This window comes from Thermobia domestica, chromosome 5 (assembly GCF_964235325.1).
Source record: "Thermobia domestica chromosome 5, izTheDome1.hap1.1, whole genome shotgun sequence".
Classification (NCBI taxonomy): Eukaryota; Metazoa; Arthropoda; class Insecta; order Zygentoma; family Lepismatidae; genus Thermobia; species Thermobia domestica.
The window spans coordinates 83,012,416-83,032,356 of NC_137458.1; the positions used below are offsets into that span (position 1 = coordinate 83,012,416).

The window sequence follows — 19,941 nt, forward strand, 5'->3', positions numbered from 1 at the left end:
TATCACCCCAAGGTAGGTAAGAGAAGATGAAAGAGGAACTGGCGTGTTGTCCACATGAATGTTTAATAGATTTGGATTGCGAAGCACTCTGGATCGTCTACCAGGCGGTAGAAATACAATAGATTGTGTTTTCGCAGAGTTAATACTGAGTCTCCATACGTCACACCAGTGGACAAATGTGTCGATGGCTGGCTGCATTAGTCTGTTGATATGTTGGATAGTACGAGCCGTTGTTAGAAATGCTGTGTCGTCAGCGAATTGATAGACTTGGACGTGAGGAGTGACTCTGAGATCAGCAACGTAAAGTAAGTACAGCAATGGAGACAAAGAAGAACCTTGAGGTACGCCAGAGTGTAAGAAAATTGGGTGTGATAGAGCGTTGTTGATAGAGATGTATGCAATACGTCCGGTTAAGAAGGCATTGATTAAGCGTATATAAGATATGGGTAGCAGATAATTATGCAATTTGTATATCAAGCCAGGATGCCAAACTTTATCAAATGCCTTTTCCAAATCAAATGTAAATAAACAAGAAGGAAATCCCTTATTGTATTGGTTATAAATGGCAGTGGTAAGTCGCAATGATTGATCTAGTGTGCTGAAACGCGTTCGGAAACCAGCTTGATGGATTGGCAGAAGATTATATGTGAGGAGGTGTTCGTGAAGCCGTCGAACGAGTATACGTTCGAATACTTTGCAAAGACAGCTTGTTAAATGAATTGGACGATACGACTGTATTTCGGATGGTGGTTTCTTTGGCTTAGGAAATAAAAGAACTTTAGAGTATTTCCAATCGAGCGGAAAGAAGCCAGTTAGAAAGAATGAACGTGTATATATGACTGAGAATCAGAATGTAAGAAGGAGGTGCATGTTTGATGAGAGTATATGTAATAGAGTCGAATCCAGGCGCCGTATTGCGTTTAGTTGCTAAAATAGTTCTGATGTCATCTGGGTCTATAGCCTGAGTTAGTGGATTATTAGGTTCCAGAACATGCTGGTCAGATGGTTGTAAATGAGCAGATGAAGGATCAGCGTGACGGTTGATCGAAGATTGAAGGCGTTGCGGTGTGTGCCATCCAGGAAGCGGAGTGAAAATATCTTGAAAAAATGCAGCAAAAAGATTCGCCTTGTCGATGTCAGTATTAGGAGCTTGATTGTTGTGAATAAGAGGATAGGGCGTGCGAGACGTTTTGCCAGTGAGTTGATGGAATTTAAGCCAATATTTGCAGGGATGAGTTTCCTTGCCAAGGGTGTTGCACGTGTGAATCCACTGTCTTTTCTTGTAGGCTATAATATAATTGTGAGTTATTCGGAGATATTGACGGTGTAAACGAAGTGCCTCCAAGTTGCCGCTTGTTCGATATTCTCGATAAGCTCGACGTGAAGGAGAAATTAATGTAAGATACCTTGGCGGCAAAGTAGGTTTATTCGGATGGACATGAGTAGATGGAATGGAATGATTCGCTGCACTTTTAACTGCGTCAGTAAGTTCCGTGATGACGTGATCAAGACTATGTTGCGAGGTAGGTACAGTGAGTGCGGTAATGGCATCATCGATGGTAGATCGATATTGATCCCAATTAGCCTTATGATAGAGATAAATCTTCCTAGCTGGTAAGGGATTTGTTGGCTTTGCTGTACATTGTAGTTCCAGCTTAATACGAACATGATCACTACCGATTGAGTCCAGTACAGTAATGTTGATAAGAGGAGATAAAGAAGACGAAGTTATTACTACGTCAGGAGTCATGTTACTAGCTGGTCTCGTAGGCTGTGGCAAAGTGTGAAATTCCCCAGTAGTGGAAGTATATATAAAATCAAGGAAGAGCTGCTTGTCGCGTTGTGTTCGACTATGGAAATTTAAGTCAGCCATGATAATATAATGCCTAGATTGTGTATCAATGAAACGAAAGAAATCGTAATTGATAATCTTTCCGGGGCGAACATAGATTGTAGCAAATGTGATTGTGCGACCGCGAAAATAGATAGTTGCTATATTGTATTTAGGCACATTGAAATCCTGCGGTATTGTAACAGTGCGGTATGGTATACGACTACTAATGCCGAGAACTGTACCCCCATATAGTCGTGGTCCGGACGAAGCATCATGGCGTAGGATATTGAATTTTGGTATGTAACACTGTAGGTAAGGAGCCAGGTAAGTTTCGTTGAGCGCAAAAACTGAGATATGTTCTTCCTGTAATAACTGCGTAAACAGCACTTGATGTGTCAACAGAGAACGAATGTCCATAAATAATAAGTTGTACGTCATCACGAAAATACAGAAATAGTAGCAAATAGGAGCTGCCATATTACACGTAGACTTCAAGAGGTTGAATTTGAAAATGGACTGTTGGTCCAGAATAGGTGGCATGTAGCTGGAGATTAAACAAGATTTTAGCTGCGTGAATGATTTGGTTGAGAATGTGAGTGCGAAGAAACGGATGGATATTCTGTAAACTAATTGTGAGAAAGCGGAGCAGATCTTCGACAGTAACCGGATGTAGTAAAGATTTAGCAGGTGGAGTTGGACGGTCAGCAGACCTTATAGGTGCTACAAGTTCTGGTTTAGATGGCTCAGGTTGTGGCTTAGCCTTACATCTGTAGCTATAAGTTGGGTGCTTCTCAGGACATGTACTGCATTGAAGCGGTGCCTTTTGGTTGGGACAATCCTTGGTAGAATGTTGTAAGGAACAATATCAACATTTAATATCATTTGTACATTCGGATGTGGGATGTGCATTATAGAGTTGGCATCTCTCGCATCGTAACGGGAGAGGAGGAGGTGTGCGAGAGGGTTCGACCTTATAACCTCGTCGATAAATGTAAGCTCCCGTGGATAACAATTGGTCTATTAATTGTGGCTGATCTGTGAGTACCCTTACAAGATAAGTTGCACCATTGTTGTTCCTTATCCTGATACATCGTTTTACAGGGAATCCTTTCTGATGTAATTCCTCACAAATTTCCTCATCGGTTCTACTCCGCGTATAACTACTGAGAGCATTGGCGATCGTCTAGGAGGAGGAGGAGTTTTGCGTATGGTAGGAGTTAGTGCTGTTAGTTTAGCCTTTGGCCCAAATATTTCAAAAGTGGCCTTGTTACGCACATGCGTTACAAAGTGTGAATTCCTAGACTTTATGATTATGGCTCTACGAGTTTTGACTATTTCACGTATCTCAGGACGAGGTACATATTTAACAAGCTGCTGAAAAACTGCGCGAACTGTATCATACTTCCGATCATAATCTGTTAATAGAAAATTATATACGGGTTCTGGTTGGTTGCGTTTGTTAGAAGTATCGACTGAAGTTGATGCCCAATCCATGTTGGAGCTGCTACTCTGATCGATTATAGGATTAATGCGCTGTTTCTTGGGATCCAGAGATTGTTCTCCATCAGAGAGAGACCGAGATCGAATGCGATGGCCTTTACTAATGCAATAAGCGTAACTAAGCGAACCAGAGGTGTTGAGTCCTGATCGTGAAGTGCCGGTAACAATCCGGGGTTGAGTTTTCTGGCGTCCATTTGGTCCAATATTCACAGAAGTTGTTGATCGACATACAGTGGTCCGGAAGCGTTGCTAAGGTCAGTCATGATGAGTAACGAGCCTAGGGCCGAAGCCTAAATGAAGATGGAAGCGAAAAGGAAGATGATTAAATGATATTCAAAAAGCAAGCTTGCCCTCCTAAAGTGAAAATTTAGTCAATCCCTTAAGTGTCCTAATTGTGTTATGCTCGCAAGTACGTGTTGCAATACTTGGTCCTCGGTGACACAGTAAGAAACACAAGAGAGGCTAGGCTTCTTGGTTAAGTATCGTGTGACAAGCAACGCATTTTTTTTGTCCGTCATCCCGGTTAAAGGGTTGTGCCCTTTCTTCGGGTAAGTGCTTCAATTTGATTTATTGATTTGAAGGAAATATAGGTGGTCTAAGAGGTTTCATATTTATTATTTCTTTATTCATTCATTCATTCATTATATTAACATGGATTAAGTGAAGTTATTCAGAAATTGAAAAACACGTACATGAACAGGAATATTTTAAGTGCTACAAATGAACATGTTAGCATTGTGAGGTATTACATTAACACAAAGCATGGAATAAAAGGTAAATTGGACTCAAAAAAATAATAATAATAAAGGTGCAAATGGAGTTGATGAAATAGATGAAATGAAGTGCTCTAGACGTCACAACACTAGGTTATGTTAGTTTAGACGAATGAAGTTATCTTCTGTTCCTGGGGCGATTCAGGAACTGATGATTGACAGAGGAGGCCCTTGTTAGTAGGTTCTTACGGTGCGTATGATGGATAGATATGAGATGAAAATTCATGCGGGCGATAAATTGCAAAGATTTCGGGGTCCAGCATATCGTTATCTAACTGTAAATGATATAGTGTCATGAAGTGCTGAAGAGGAGTATCAACGAAATTGGGCGGTGCATCGTTATCACGGTCGTAGCGGAGGATTTCAGACGTCAGGGGATGGTGCTGAGCAAATCGTTTGCAGATATAACGTATACGAAGTTGTTCAAGATGATTTAGTAATGGCGGAAAGTCTATCATCTCATAAAGTAATGTCGTTGAATGCGGCAGTCTTATACGATATGCTAGGCGTATAGCATGACGCTCGAGGATAGCAAGTTTTTGGTAGAATTTTAACGGTGCAGATATCCAAGCTGTATGTCCATATGTTAACGTACTCCGCATGAATGTTTTATATGTATTGATTACGGTACGTGCTCGAAGCCCCCAGGTTGTGCCAACTAGTCGTTTCAGGAGATTAAGTCGGTTTTGTGCTTGGCCTACGAGTTTGGTAAGATGTGGAATCCATGTAAGATGAGTGTCAAAAATGACACCAAGATACGTAATAGTGGTTGACACGGGTACAGGCGTAAGATCAACCTGAAGACGAAGTAGATTCGGATTTCGATGTATTCGAGAGCGGCGTCTACGTGGCAAGAAAACTATGGCTTGTGTTTTTGAAGAGTTAATGTTCAACCTCCATATATGACACCAACGCACGAATGCGTCAATAGCTACTTGCATGGTTTTATTAAGAGATCGTACAGTACGGGCAGTTGTGAAAAATGCAGTGTCGTCCGCAAACTGAAATATTGTGGTAGTATTAGGAACGACTAGGTCCGCGACGTACAATAAGTATAATAAAGGAGACAAAGATGATCCTTGCGGTACCCCAGATTGTAAGAAGATGGGATGAGATAACGTTCCATTGATCGAGATATAAGCTATTCGCCCTATTAAGAAGGAATGTACGAATCTGATGTAAGAGGTTGGTAGGAGGTAGTTACGAAGTTTGTATAGTAAACCAGGGTGCCAAACCTTGTCGAAAGCTTTTTCTAAATCAAAGGTTACAAGGCAAGAAGGATATCCTGTATTAAACTGATTATAAATTGCTGTGGTGAGACGGAATAATTGATCGAGAGTGCTAAAATGTGGCCTAAATCCAGCTTGATGAATTGGAATAAGGTTATGTGAATTGAGATGCTCGTGCATGCGACGTACAAGGATTCGTTCCAAGATTTTGCAGAGACAACTTGTGAGGTGAATAGGACGGTACGATGTGACTTCTGATGGAGGTTTCTTTGGTTTAGGGAAAAGAAGAACTTTGGAGTACTTCCAGTCGAGCGGAAAAAATCCTGTTCGTAGAATAAAGTTATAAATGCTGCTAAGAAAGAGGAGGAAAGAATGAGACGCCTGTCTGACGAGAACATATGTAACAGAGTCAAAGCCTGGTGCAGTATTCCGTTTGCCTGTAAGTGCATTACTAATACTTTCGGGGTGAATTTCCATGGTTAGAGGATTATTTGGTTCTAAAGTATGATCAGCAGATGGGCGAAAGGAAGCAGATGTTGCATCAGTACGTCGGTTGATAGCTGACTGTAGGCGGTCGGGTGTATACCAACCAGGTAGTGGTGTAAAAATGCCTTGAAAATAGGAAGTAAATATGTTGGCCTTGTCCGTATCCGTAAGAACTGCTTGGTGGTTATGAACAATGGAGTATGGCGTACGAGAAACTCTACCAGTTAGTTGATGAAATTTGCGCCAATATTTTGTAGGATGTGCTTCATTAGCAAGTGTGTTGCAAGTTTCGATCCAGTGACGTTTCTTAAACGCAACGATATAGTTATGAGTTATCCTTAAGTATTGGCGATGCAGACGAAGTGCTTCTAGGTTGCCCGTAGTTAGATATTCACGGAAAGCTCTGCGTGAGGCTGTAATAAATGGTAAGTATTGCGGAGGTAGCTTAGGTTTATGTAACTGAACTTCAATTGTTGGAATTGAACGTTGTGCTGCGTCCTGAAGGGCTGTAGTTAGATCAGTTATTGTCCTATCGAGTTCGTGTTGTGTGCTAGGCATAGTGAATGAAGTTACTGCAGCGTCTAAGTCGGAACGATATTGCTCCCAATTTGCCGTACGGTAGCAGTAGACCTTCTGAGGAGAGGGCTTAGGCTGAGTGCTAGGAGAACAGTGAAGTTCGACTTTGATGGGAACATGGTCGCTACCTATGGAGTCAAGCACAGTTATTTGGATGGACTGAGAGAGGGAAGATGAGGTTATGATTACATCAGGAGTAGTGTTACTGATAGGACGCGTAGGTTTCGGTAAATTATGGAATTCAGTTCCTGTTTCATTCCGAACAAAATCTAAAAAGTTGTCCTTGTCACGTTGTGAGCGACTATGAAAATTTAGATCGGCCATGATAATGTAATGCCGGAAATTGGAATCAATGTGGCGGAAGAAATCGTAATTAATAGCTCGTCCTGGACGATAGTAAATGGTGACAAGAGTAACTGTGCAGCCTCGAAAATAGACCGTCGTGATGTTGTGTTCGGACAAGCAACGCACTGTTGCTTCTTAGTAATAACCAATATCTTAATATGTTAGCCGCGATTAGTTGAAATTTCTACGTTTTTGTATACAAACGCCGAAAAATATTTACACTTTGAACACAACGTTCAAATAAAGTTTATAGTGTAAGTTAAACTTTAAGTTTATATTAAAATATCTACAATAATTCTGTATTCCTTCGCGAAATAAGTAGGCTCAAATCTGCTGCCATCTATGTTCACATTTATGCTTTATACATAAATACTACAATTCGCTATGCCTCATGGTTACTGAAATATAAGGAAATAATGAGTTACATTATATGTACGTGGGGCTAGATACTACGGCACAATTTAAAAAAAATAAAATTGTCCCTTATTCAAGGTAAATGCTAAAAAGACGCTAACAACGCGAACACTATCTTGTCGTCGAAAGTTAAGAGTTTAGCGTCACGTGGTTTTTGAGAACAACTGAAAATCGAACGCCCGCTGGCTTTTTACTTCAATCTAAACAAAAGCGTCTCACAAGTGAAGCATGGGTTGCCGAGACTACAGCTTGCGCTAAGCAGAAATAAGCTTTTGTGTATAAGCCAAAGCGAAGTAAAAGCAACAGGCAAGCTTGCGGCAAGCAAGCATGCTGTCTGGGAATGTATTCTAATATATAATTTATTTTTCTAATTCTCGAAATATATGTATCTTTTCAAATGATATTTCAATGGTCCATATTAGCTTTCTAAATGCTAAAAAAGTTTGTAATGCAATGCCATATATGTTTATTTGCTATGCGTATGTAATGCTTTTCCACATCTAAATAATAATAAAATTTAGGTACATTTTTTAACGAAGCAAACAGATTAAAACTTCTGTTAAAGAAGGGAACATTATAAACCTCAAGTGCAGGGTTAGGAACTTATCATTAAATTAATTTACTAAAATTTATATAAAAGTATATATCATAATTCCTCATTTCTTAAATGAGGACAGGGTCCTTTGGTCCCATTGCATCTTGTTTCTTAGAAATTCTGTGAAATCGCTTATGCTTAGCGTTCGTACTAAAGGAAATTGAAAGAAAATCGAAACCCTTTTCAAAAATTTGTTCTTGGGTCTTAACGCGTTAAGATTGAAATGAAGAAATCAATGAAATAATATCACTCACATTATTTAGTTTTTGGTGTGTGATTTCGGAGCTACATTTTAACACAGATAATTCAAGCAAAGCTATAAAATAAATTCATAAATAATTACACTGATCCTCGGAAGCACAACACACATAATTAATCAAAATGTGAAAAGTTATTATTGATTATATTGTAGGCAATGGAAATTTGATAAAATACAGCAGCCATTATATCACCTTAAAACTAACATTAATAAGCTTGACAAAAGTTATAGTTCTGGAATTATTATTTGAAATATATAACATCGTAGAATACCGATATTATAGGATTTGTATCATGTAACAAATATCCATCCATGATCTAAAAAAAGAAAAAGTGAATGAGAGCAGGAAACATAATATCTGAATGATTACATATCAATATGTAATTAGACAGATTGTCTACTATTACTTAGATACGCAGTATTAACATTTTTTAGGTTGTTCTTAGACGAAATGTAAGGATGTCTTACTATTCTAAGATAGGAATAAACTTGTAACATGTGGTCTCAATTCTAATTTCTTACCTTAAAATCTCCCATACACTCCTGCCCCCTTTTTCATGTGAAAGAGGTAATGAGCCTGAATATTGTCCTAATGAAATCTGAACACATCTTCTCGGACGTGGAATAAACGCATATTGATTGTGTATTTCACTTATCCCTATCCTTTGTCTTTTCTTTCTTTTCTGTATAGCACATGCAACACAGTAAATAACTTTGTACGAAAAGAAGAAGCAATATTCAAGAATGGATATTAAGCTGCAACCGAAGAATAGATTCCCAACACTTCCAAAGCAAACTGAAAAACAATAACGTACAGGTAAGTATGTATAACTTTGACGGAATTAATAGGATATGAGCTGAAAGTACAATACTTCATTTTAAGGATCCAAATAACTTAAAACTTACTGATGTAATAAGGCTGGTAATTTCGTACAGTTTGATTAACTTAATCAATCTTTTAATTACACAAGAACCTCCAATGGGTCACTTGAGACCTAATTCATTTCCCAATCTTCTCACATAGCTGACACTTGATTACAATTGCGATAAAATTTTACGAGTATTTGGATATAAAACAATATTAATAGAAAGCAGTTTGTTTTATCCACTAACATCAAGATAGATCATTATTGTATTGTCACCGCAATTTGGGTTTTAATTATTTGCTATTTAATGCAAGTTCAAAAGCAATTGTATGTACTTCGATAGTTAGAATAATACTAACTAAATATATAACTTTAATTTTAACCACTAATTAACTGTTCAGATCTCGAGCCTTCGCATCATCGAGACTATTTTCTTGCTAGGGTTATAGATCTGTTTGCAGCCTAGTCCATAACACTGCATCTGTATCTTCCATCTGTTTAGTTTCGTTAGATGCAAAGAATGGTCACACATATCACTCAGCATCGTATTAAACTCGTTGACCAAGCTCTTTTTTTTACAATGGTAGCATGCTGAAGGCATGCTAGCCCCTTACAAGGGTTACCCGCCCTTTTCTCGCGAAGAGAAGGAATATTAATGTGGAAAGAAGGCAGCAGGGATGCTCTAAATGATTTAATAATTTATATTAACTTTATTGATCATAACTTATATAATATTAAAGTACCATAGACATTACGGCCTTTAGCCATAATTATTAGGATGGGTGATGAGATGAAGATGAGAGTGAGGTGCACTGAACACCACAACACAGTAAAGGGAAGGGTCTGTTAGACGAATGAATGTTATCTTCTTATCCTGGTGCTGCTCAGGATCATGATGAGGGACACAATGAGCCCTGTTAGAAGAGATAAATTACTGTGCATATGATTAGAAGATGTAGTGCGAATCTGAATGAATGGCAAAGGCAGCTGCGATGTCTTGATCTGGATGATTTGGTGGGAGTGAATAACGGTATAAAGTAAAGAGAAGGGAGAGTTGCGGGTGGCGAACAGGATGTTGTGGAGCGTAATCAATATCACTGTGTAGAACATCAAGGAAAAGGGGATGCTTCTGTGCCAGTCTATTGGTGATGTAGGAAAGTCGAAGCTTTTCAATATGGTACAGGATGTGAGGAAAGGGGGTGCGATCATACAAACCTTGTGTAGGGCTGGGTAGCTTTATACGATATGCAATACGCAGGGCGTGTCGTTCTAGGATCTGGAGCTTGGTGTAAAAGGTTGAATGTGCAGGCGACCCAAGCTGTGAACCCATAGGTGAGGACGGGTCGTAGGAACACCTTATATGTTGTGAGAATGGTATCTGCTCGTAGGCCCCAGGTTGTGCCAGAAATTCGGCGAAAAAGATTCAGTCTATTGTAGGCTTTAGTGATAATCTGATCTACGTGAGGACGCCAGGTGAGGTGAGTATCGAATGTAACGCCTAGGTACTTAACGTGTTTGGTAGGTTTGATGAGAGTATCAAGAACAGTAAGGTTCAGGCGTGTTGGGTTTCTATGAGCGCGGGAATGTCTATTAGGGTCAAGAAAAACTATTGCTTGAGTCTTCTCAGAATTTAGGCGTAATCGCCATTTCGAGCACCAACTAACAAAGATATCGATGGCAGATTGGAGTGCTGTGTTCAATTGATGGACCGTTTTGCCGAGAGCAAGAAAGGCTGTGTCATCTGCAAACTGGAAGAGGCTGTGTCATCTGCAAACCAAATTAAAGGTTATATCTTCTTGGTTATATTTTGTAAATACTGCAAATATAATACAATGTAATATAGCTTGATAGTTAGTATCAAGTAACATCAGGAATGCTCACAAATTACATTTAAATTCATTTATACAATACATACGTTACCGGATTTTTGTTTAACGATATTTTTAAAAAAAATAACATCATGTTTGTTTCCAAATCTAGAAAGTCGTCCTACCTAGCTAGTAATCGTAGCTAATAGTCGTGCTAGTAGTCGTAGGAGACTCGGTTTGGATTCCTGGCTGGTGTTCATACGATTCAGATCCCACGATAGCCCTAGGACCACTTCGCATATAGCCTCGCTGCTGATAAGTACACCTAACTGAAATCAAATTAGAATCAATTTAGGTCTAGTAGGTGTGGTTACGTCTAAATAAAAGTTTTCGTAATCTGCCGTAGCAGCTCGAAAGTTTTATAATCTACTTGAGCCATACGTGCTCCTTGTCGAAGTTAAGAATGTGAATCTTCAACTTTGGGGCACTATTCAAACTCACGATAATGGTGATCATGTAACTGAAAATCTTGGAGCGATTACGATGCTCAATAATGGTAATCGTAATCTATTAACTACTATCTTGGTGGCTATTCTTGCATTGATATTTATGTGCATAGTTTTTCTGTTCCAGCTTTCTTTACATGCACTTTTCCTCCATATCGCTTCTTCAGTGATTATTTTCTTCCTTCCTTTATATCTTTAGTGGTTATGTTTTTCAGAAATTCCCCATACTATTTCCACACTTGTACTTGAACATCTTCATTTGCCAACATTTTCCCAGTTGCGGAGAAATATACTTATCTTGATGCTTTATGCACATGTGCACTTATGGAACTTTTCATGCAGACTGCAATTACTCTAATTCTATTCACGATTACCATGCGACTATGCGACGTTCCATTTCGGCTATCGTAACTCGTATCTATGATTTTGCTATTTTCAATGGGCATTTATCTTCACATATTCTTAATCCCTAATACGAATTGTTAAGAATTTCTTATACCTCATGTCCGTAATGTGTATTAAATTGAATTTCCAAAGCAACAACATTGAAGATATTACTTACCCTCTCATAGTTAACTTCTATGACTGCATTTTATCATTCTATCGTCCAATTACTTACCACTATTAGAAATCCTGTTTGATTTTTTTAAATAAAACTTGAGACGCTAAGAGTAATCCCACAATGATAATAAAATTTTGTAGACACACTGTTCTTCTATTTCTTAGTATGAACACAATTGTGTAGAGCTAAATTAGATTTTTACTTGCACCGAAAGGACCATTTGAATTTCTGGAGCCCTAATCTGAAATATTTTAACGTTCTGTTCATGACTGCTTGGTAACACTCTGTCTTCGATGATTCGTCCATTGGTCAAATGGCCAAGAATTGGTCAAATGGCTTTGCAACATGTATCCTAACTATCCTAACACTCTAATCAACTCACATTAAATCAATTCTTTACTCCCAATGGTTGGAGCAAACATTCCCACCTCGATCGACTGAAGTTCTAGTTGTAGAAGTAGAGAATTCTGAACAAGAACGAGAACTTAAAATCCATTGCTTTCAGGGGCGTGTCTATGAGGTTACGTAATTGTTGTGACCAGACATACGAATTCGTATTTCGAGTTAAATTTATTTCAGTAAGTTTATGTTAACATGTGTCTACTTCAAGATCACTATAAAGAGTTGCGATTATACTGGTTGTGAAGGTTTTTTTTCTATTTCCTTAAACAAAACTTCTATGTCGGCTATAAACATTTCAGTGAAGTAGAATTTTCTGTGACCGGATGACATCATCATTATTTTTTCAAACAGTCAATACAATTATAGTAAAATACAATATCTATTAATTTAGATACCTAAGATAATAATAATGATAATAGAAAAATATTTTGAAAATAATGTGTTCCACTAAATCTGTTTGGAGGAGCCTAGAAAACAATATTGCAATTCATTTTTAATAGATAGCAATTTTCCAAAAAAAAATCTTATAATTAAGATTGTGTTTTCTGTGCCATTATTCGTCCTTGAATAATTATAGAAAATAAGAAAACAACGCCAGCAAAATAATTAAATACACTATTCAATCCAGCAAACTGTTTTCCTCGCAGTGAAGGTACTTTATATGAATTAGGTACTGGCATTCAGATGTTGTAATGGTAACCAAGAAAATTCTGTCCCTTTTTCACCACACCACGTTCGAGCATTGATATGTCACATAAGACCTAAGGGGAAGATAAAAATAGTTCCCATCAGCATCGATTACCTGCTGATGCCTGCCAATCTTCTGGAATGCCATGCATTGCATTGTGGTAGAATTTGTTGTGCCGTGAATCGTAGAATGTATCCTGTGCATTTTGTACTTCTACCTAGGTACTAGGGATTTGAACTGGCATCCTCCAATGTGATTGTTCAAGGAACGGAGCATGTAGCAATAAGACTGTGTAGTGATTGGGGAGTATGGCGGATGAAATGTTGTTTACCATCAAGGCGTAAGTATGGTGTCCTGAGTCATTCAACCACGTGGTACTTAGTGTTGTTCTGTAACAGAAGTACTCCTTTGTGATTCAGAACAAGAACCCCAGAGTTTTTAGATTTTCTTGAACACGGCTGAACTGCTGATAGTACACAGTTGAATTGATGATCTGACCAGCTGGTAGCAGTTCCTGTTACATGATGATGCGACTAGTCCACCAAACACACAGGAGAACCATCTTATCGTGCAGTGCTGGTTAGGGCTGCTTCGGTACAAGTTCATGGGATGTTAACCAATGTAGACGGTGTTGTGGAGCTTTTCATAGGACCCACTTCTCATCACATGTCAACTCCCTGTCCAGATATGGCTTCTTCCTGAGACGAGACAGCAAAGAAACACAGGGGTCTGCTCGCGTTGTCTTCTCGCCCGGCCTGAAATCATGTGGCACCGATCGGCCCAACTTCTAATGCTTCCCAAGTTGATGGAGGTGCTGCCGAATGATTTCCACAGTCACAGTGAATTCCAGTTCCTCACATACCTGGTTACTGTTCGCTCGAATTGGTGTCTGATGATATTCATTTTGTATGTTACTTTCTCCCGGCACCTGGTCCGTCTTCGAGTGTTTCGTCACCGTCTTTAAACTTATTAAACTTCCGCTGCACTGCCCTCGTAGTCACGACACTTTTACCAAAGGCCTGACATACCTTCCGTCTCGCTGCAGAGGCATTTGACCCCAGTTTGACCTCGTATAACATACAGGCCCTTATGATGCTCTGTGGAGGTCACTATGTTTGCCCTGTCCTTACGTAAATCTACTGTGAAAAAATTGCCGCAACCAGGCAGTATATTGGACATAAGCACACCAATATGGCAGTATACTGGACCTTCACCTTATGTCCATTCCCATTCAACTCACTTTGTGAAGACCGAGAAAACACAGACCTCCAGAAAGAGCGAAGAACTTTCTTGGTTAAATTCAAAATTTGTTTTCGTGTTTTCGAGACGTCGTATTACACTTGTGTCCCTTTATCATAATTCAAGCGATCATAGCGATCAATTTTATCGTTCTTTATTTAGCATGTTTTGCTTTTAGTAGAAAGAATTTCATTGTGTTTCACAGACTAAGAGAGGAGAAACCAGAATTGATCTGTGCTTTATTACTGTGTTAAGCGTAAGGTTTCTTTCGCAATACAAGCGCAAATAAAATGTTATAGATCGTTTAAAGAACTAATTGAAGAAGATTTAATACTAACTGATCCGATCATTGCAAGGAGGGCGCATGTTACAAAGCATGTTACAGACAGGGAACATTCTTTGGAGAAAAAATGAATAAAAAATGTTTAGTTCGCACGTGTGTGTTGTTACTGAAACGGCATGTCATGTGGTTTGACTCTTTGGGGATCTTGGCTTTTTGGGCTATTTTTTAGACTTTCAGTCAAGCAGCTACTGCATCGTCACTATTTATCCTAGGATCAAGGGTCATACCTCATTCTCTTTAGAATACAGCTGGCTTTCAAATGGTACCACTTGCATGCTCATACCGTATACCAGAAGTGGGAAAAATGTCAAAGTGAAAATTTTGGAAAGAAAAATATTTTCTACGAACTTTGGCACCCCTGGCCCTCCCTGTGTGAACGTAGCCCTCTAAAAAATCTGATAAATAGTACGTAGTATGCTGAATGCGTATGCCAAATTTCAAGTTTCTATCTTGAATAGTAAGGGCGGGAGAAATTTTATTAAAAAATCTCACAATGCCCCAAATTACCACAAAACACTATGATCTGAGGGAAAAAAAATTCCTGAGACATCCCTAATTATCCTAGGGACATGTGTCGCCCATATTCTCTTCTGCATGCCTTTCAGGCGGTACCATTCACATGTCTCCATCATGTATCTCAGGCTGGAAATTCAAGAAAAAAGGGATTTTTTGGTCTAAATTTCCCTTTTTTCAACTTTTAGCTCCTCTGGACCCCCTGTTTTAACGCAGAAATCTGAAAAAATCTTTTAAATACTACTCGGTGGACTGAATATTTGTGCACAATTTCAATCTTCTACCTGAAAAATAAGCACGCTAAAAATTCAGAAAATTCCCCATGTTACTCTATACAGAACTATATATAGAAAAAAATTCACCGACACGTCCCTAATTACCCTAGAATAATAATTCGACCGTCATTCTCTTCAGAATGGAACTGCCTTTCAGACGGTATGACTCACGTGTTTCCATTATGTATGTAATGCGGTAGAAACATGAAAAAGGGATTTTTTCAACTTTTTCCCCTTCTGGACCCCCCTGTTTTAATGCAGATATCTGAAAAAAATCTGAGTAATACTACTAGGTGGGCTGAATGATTGCGCACAATTTCAATCTTCTAGATGCAAAAATAAGCCCGCCAAAAAATACCCACCATGTCCCACTTTTCCCTATATAAAGTATATTTTACAAAAAATCCCTGAGACGTCCTTAAATACCCTAGGATAATGATTCGACCGTCATTCTCTTCAGAATGGAACTGCCTTTTAGACGGTATGACTCCCGTTTCCTCATCATGTATATGAGGCGGGAAAATGACGAAAGACGGGATTTTGGGGGTAAAAATATCCTTTTTCACCCTTTGCCCATCTGGTTCCCCCCTCTTTTAGTACTGACATCGAAACAAAAAATCTGGTAAATACTACTCGGTGGACTGAATGTTTGTGCGAAATTTTAATCTTCTACGTGAAAAAATGAGACCGCCAAAAATATTGAACATAGGCTTAGTAAATGAGAAAATAAATGTTTGACTTATAACGTCATCACCTCCTATGTCTGGACTCAGGACGGTCTGAAACCATACGTAATGTTTTCTACAAGGCCTCTGGACTTGAAGAAAAACCGGACGAAAAAGCTCTTAAGAGAAATAACGCAATGTACCATGAAAAATACGTATGGTACAATATGTACCATAAGATCCCCAAAGGGTTGATAGTGATTGTACGATATCGTTTTGTGCGAAAAAATTTTCCGAGAACTACTGTTCATATTGCTAATAGACAAACTTGAAATCTTGCACATGTGCTCTTTCTGCACCGACTGGATGGAGAATAAAGCAACAAAATATTATTACTTACTAACCTACAGATATTGCACGACCTACAAAAGTACTAACCATACTAACCATACTAACCATAACCGTACTTATAATTTGGCGTGAATTCTTACACTTTTCCCGCTAAAATGCGTCTTTGTGATTAGATGTCTACTACGACAAAGTACGTCTTAATAGCCATATCGTTCTTTCGTCGAGGAAGTCGGCGTGCTGTTGAACGTGTTCATCTTGTGTTTTAGTAAAGCTGACTTTGCCATGTCTGGAAGTGGTGAATCTCCGCAGATCAAGAAACGAAAAGAAATTCGATACCAGAAAAAGACCACCAGAAACATGAAGTACCAGTACCTGTACCAGAAGTACCAGAAAAATGTCATGAAACATACTAAACTTAAAGGACTTCCACATACATCATATTCTGCCAAGTATATTCCAGCTGTGAGAAAAGGAGATCATTGGCGCGTAGATTAAAATGTTTTTCAAAAGTTACCGAAAGTGAACGATGCAATAAACTGGCATATTTATCATTAGAAACCAAAGATTCCCAGAATATCTATCTCCAAAGCTTTGTTGTACGCCGAGACTTAAAGCATCGAGGGTCAATGAAAAGTCGTTGAGAAGCGACAGGGGACGTAGAAGTACATGAAGAGCAGTTAGAACAAGGACATTGTCTTCCCGCAACAATCTCTGACAACAAACGGAACAAACATTTTTTGATTATTTCGTAAAATGAGAATATAAACGGTGGCTAGTTTGTAAGAAAGGGTTCGTAGCACTGCACGGCATTTCAGTGGAGCAGGTCAGAAGAATATGCAGCTTGCTGTGCGATAAAATATTACCGCGTGATCACAGTGGAAAAAGCAAAACTGCAAAAGACCTAAATAATGTGATTACTTTCATATGAATCAAACGCGTTTTGGTGATTTTATTCGTTGTATATTTAAAGTATGTTCTTTCAACTTTGTTTAGATGGCTTTATTGGCATGTTTGCCCAGTGAACTAGCAATGTTTTCTACTGTAAATTACACTACGGTTGACGAAACCATGTAAAACAAAAACCTCTGCGTTTGTTATTAATAATAAACTTCAGTATTCTTCATCTTACATTAACTTACAACGGGAATGCAGAGTTTGGTAAGTGAACTTCGATACCATTTTTTTCGAGGTTGTAGTGCACATTTAAAGAATTAACATTACAAACTGGTAGAGAACAATGGCAAGAAATGACGGAGAAAAGTCGTCTTAAAGTTTTCTACTCGCCGTACATATCGCACGATGTCTTGAATTTACCAAGTGTCGGTGCTGCAGAGTGAGTAAAATCTGTAACTTACGTATAAAGTGTCCTGGGTTCGATTCCTGTTCACATCATACATCTTTTCTTTGCTTCAACCAAGAAAGTAGGCATTTGTAACTATAAGTAAAATACTAATTCACCGTATGTTTATAATGAGCAAACAGTAGAAATTTTCAAATCCCTAGTAAAATCTTTCAATATTCGATGTTAACTGGCAAACAAAATTTAATCTATTCCGTAAATATACTGATATCACGAGTTATATTATGGTTATGACTAGTGGCGTATTTAAGATTTTGTTTCTGGGGCCTTGCAAACTTTAGTCCTGGAAATGTGAAAATTCTCCAAGATATTTCATTTACTTTTTTGTAGTAAATAAAATTTCGGGGGTTAAGCCAGGAAGCGCTCCCCTTAAATAAGCCACTTGGTAAATGTGTGCGTCAAACAATACATGCAGCGGGTAAACCGGGTTTAAGACGGTTTTCCTCCGTTACTTTTCTCCATTGCACTCTACGAGTTTGCAATATTAATTCTTTAAATGCGCACTACCAACTCGCAAAAAATGGCTCCGAAGTTCACTTACCAAACTCTGTCTTCTCCTTGTTAGATTGATCATGTATTAGAGAGTGATCTTTGAAGTCATTTCTAAGTTTACGATTTATTAGGATACCTTCTTTCAAACCAGAACTAAATCGTTTCAGGTTATTTTTTACAGCAATTCACGCCAAATTATAAGTACGGTTATGGTTAGTATGGTTAGTATGGTTAGTACTTTTGTAGGTCGTGCAATATCTGTAGGTTAGTAAGTAATAATATTTTGTTGCTTTATTCTCCATCCAGTCGGTGCAGAAAGAGCACATGTGCAAGATTTCAAGTTTGTCTATTAGCAATATGAACAGTAGTTCTCGGAAAATTTTTTCGCACAAAACGATATCGTACCATCACTATCAACCCTTTGGGGATCTTATGGTACATATTGTACCATACGTATTTTTCATGGTACATTGCGTTATTTCTCTTAAGAGCTTTTTCGTCCGGTTTTTCTTCAAGTCCAGAGGCCTTGTAGAAAACATTACGTATGGTTTCAGACCGTCCTGAGTCCAGACATAGGAGGTGATGACGTTATAAGTCAAACATTTATTTTCTCATTTACTAAGCCTATGTTCAATATTTTTGGCGGTCTCATTTTTTCACGTAGAAGATTAAAATTTCGCACAAACATTCAGTCCACCGAGTAGTATTTACCAGATTTTTTGTTTCGATGTCAGTACTAAAAGAGGGGGGAACCAGATGGGCAAAGGGTGAAAAAGGATATTTTTACCCCCAAAATCCCGTCTTTCGTCATTTTCCCGCCTCATATACATGATGAGGAAACGGGAGTCATACCGTCTAAAAGGCAGTTCCATTCTGAAGAGAATGACGGTCGAATCATTATCCTAGGGTATTTAAGGACGTCTCAGGGATTTTTTGTAAAATATACTTTATATAGGGAAAAGTGGGACATGGTGGGTATTTTTTGGCGGGCTTATTTTTGCATCTAGAAGATTGAAATTGTGCGCAATCATTCAGCCCACCTAGTAGTATTACTCAGATTTTTTTCAGATATCTGCATTAAAACAGGGGGGTCCAGAAGGGGAAAAAGTTGAAAAAATCCCTTTTTCATGTTTCTACCGCATTACATACATAATGGAAACACGTGAGTCATACCGTCTGAAAGGCAGTTCCATTCTGAAGAGAATGACGGTCGAATTATTATTCTAGGGTAATTAGGGACGTGTCGGTGAATTTTTTTCTATATATAGTTCTGTATAGAGTAACATGGGGAATTTTCTGAATTTTTTAGCGTGCTCATTTTTCAGGTAGAAGATTGAAATTGTGCACAAATATTCAGTCCACCGAGTAGTATTTAACAGATTTTTTCAGATTTCTGCGTTAAAACAGGGGGTCCAGAGGAGCTAAAAGTTGAAAAAAGGGAAATTTAGACCAAAAAATCCCTTTTTTCTTGAATTTCCAGCCTGAGATACATGATGGAGACATGTGAATGGTACCGCCTGAAAGGCATGCAGAAGAGAATATGGGCGACACATGTCCCTAGGATAATTAGGGATGTCTCAGGAATTTTTTTTCCCTCAGATCATAGTGTTTTGTGGTAATTTGGGGCATTGTGAGATTTTTTAATAAAATTTCTCCCGCCCTTACTATTCAAGATAGAAACTTGAAATTTGGCATACGCATTCAGTATACTACGTACTATTTATCAGATTTTTTAGAGGGCTACGTTCACACAGGGAGGGCCAGGGGGGCCAAAGTTCGTAGAAAATATTTTTCTTTCCAAAATTTTCACTTTGACATTTTTCCCACTTCTGGTATACGGTATGAGCATGCAAGTGGTAC

General features: G+C 38.5%; 1 protein-coding gene across 1 annotated transcript; it reads right to left on the reverse strand.

Moving 5' to 3' along the window:
• Positions 1-778: 778 nt before the first annotated feature.
• Positions 779-2,374, reverse strand: LOC145685155 (uncharacterized). Its single transcript, XM_081757508.1, has one exon. The coding sequence runs from the start codon at positions 2,372-2,374 to the stop codon at positions 779-781; it is 1,596 nt and encodes a 531-aa protein (XP_081613634.1).
• Between the last annotated feature and the right edge of the window lie 17,567 nt (positions 2,375-19,941).

What these genes read in the sequence shown, in the direction of transcription:
- LOC145685155 (XM_081757508.1), bottom strand. Translation starts at nt 2,374, where the DNA reads ATGCCACCTATTCTGGACCAACAGTCCATTTTCAAATTCAACCTCTTG.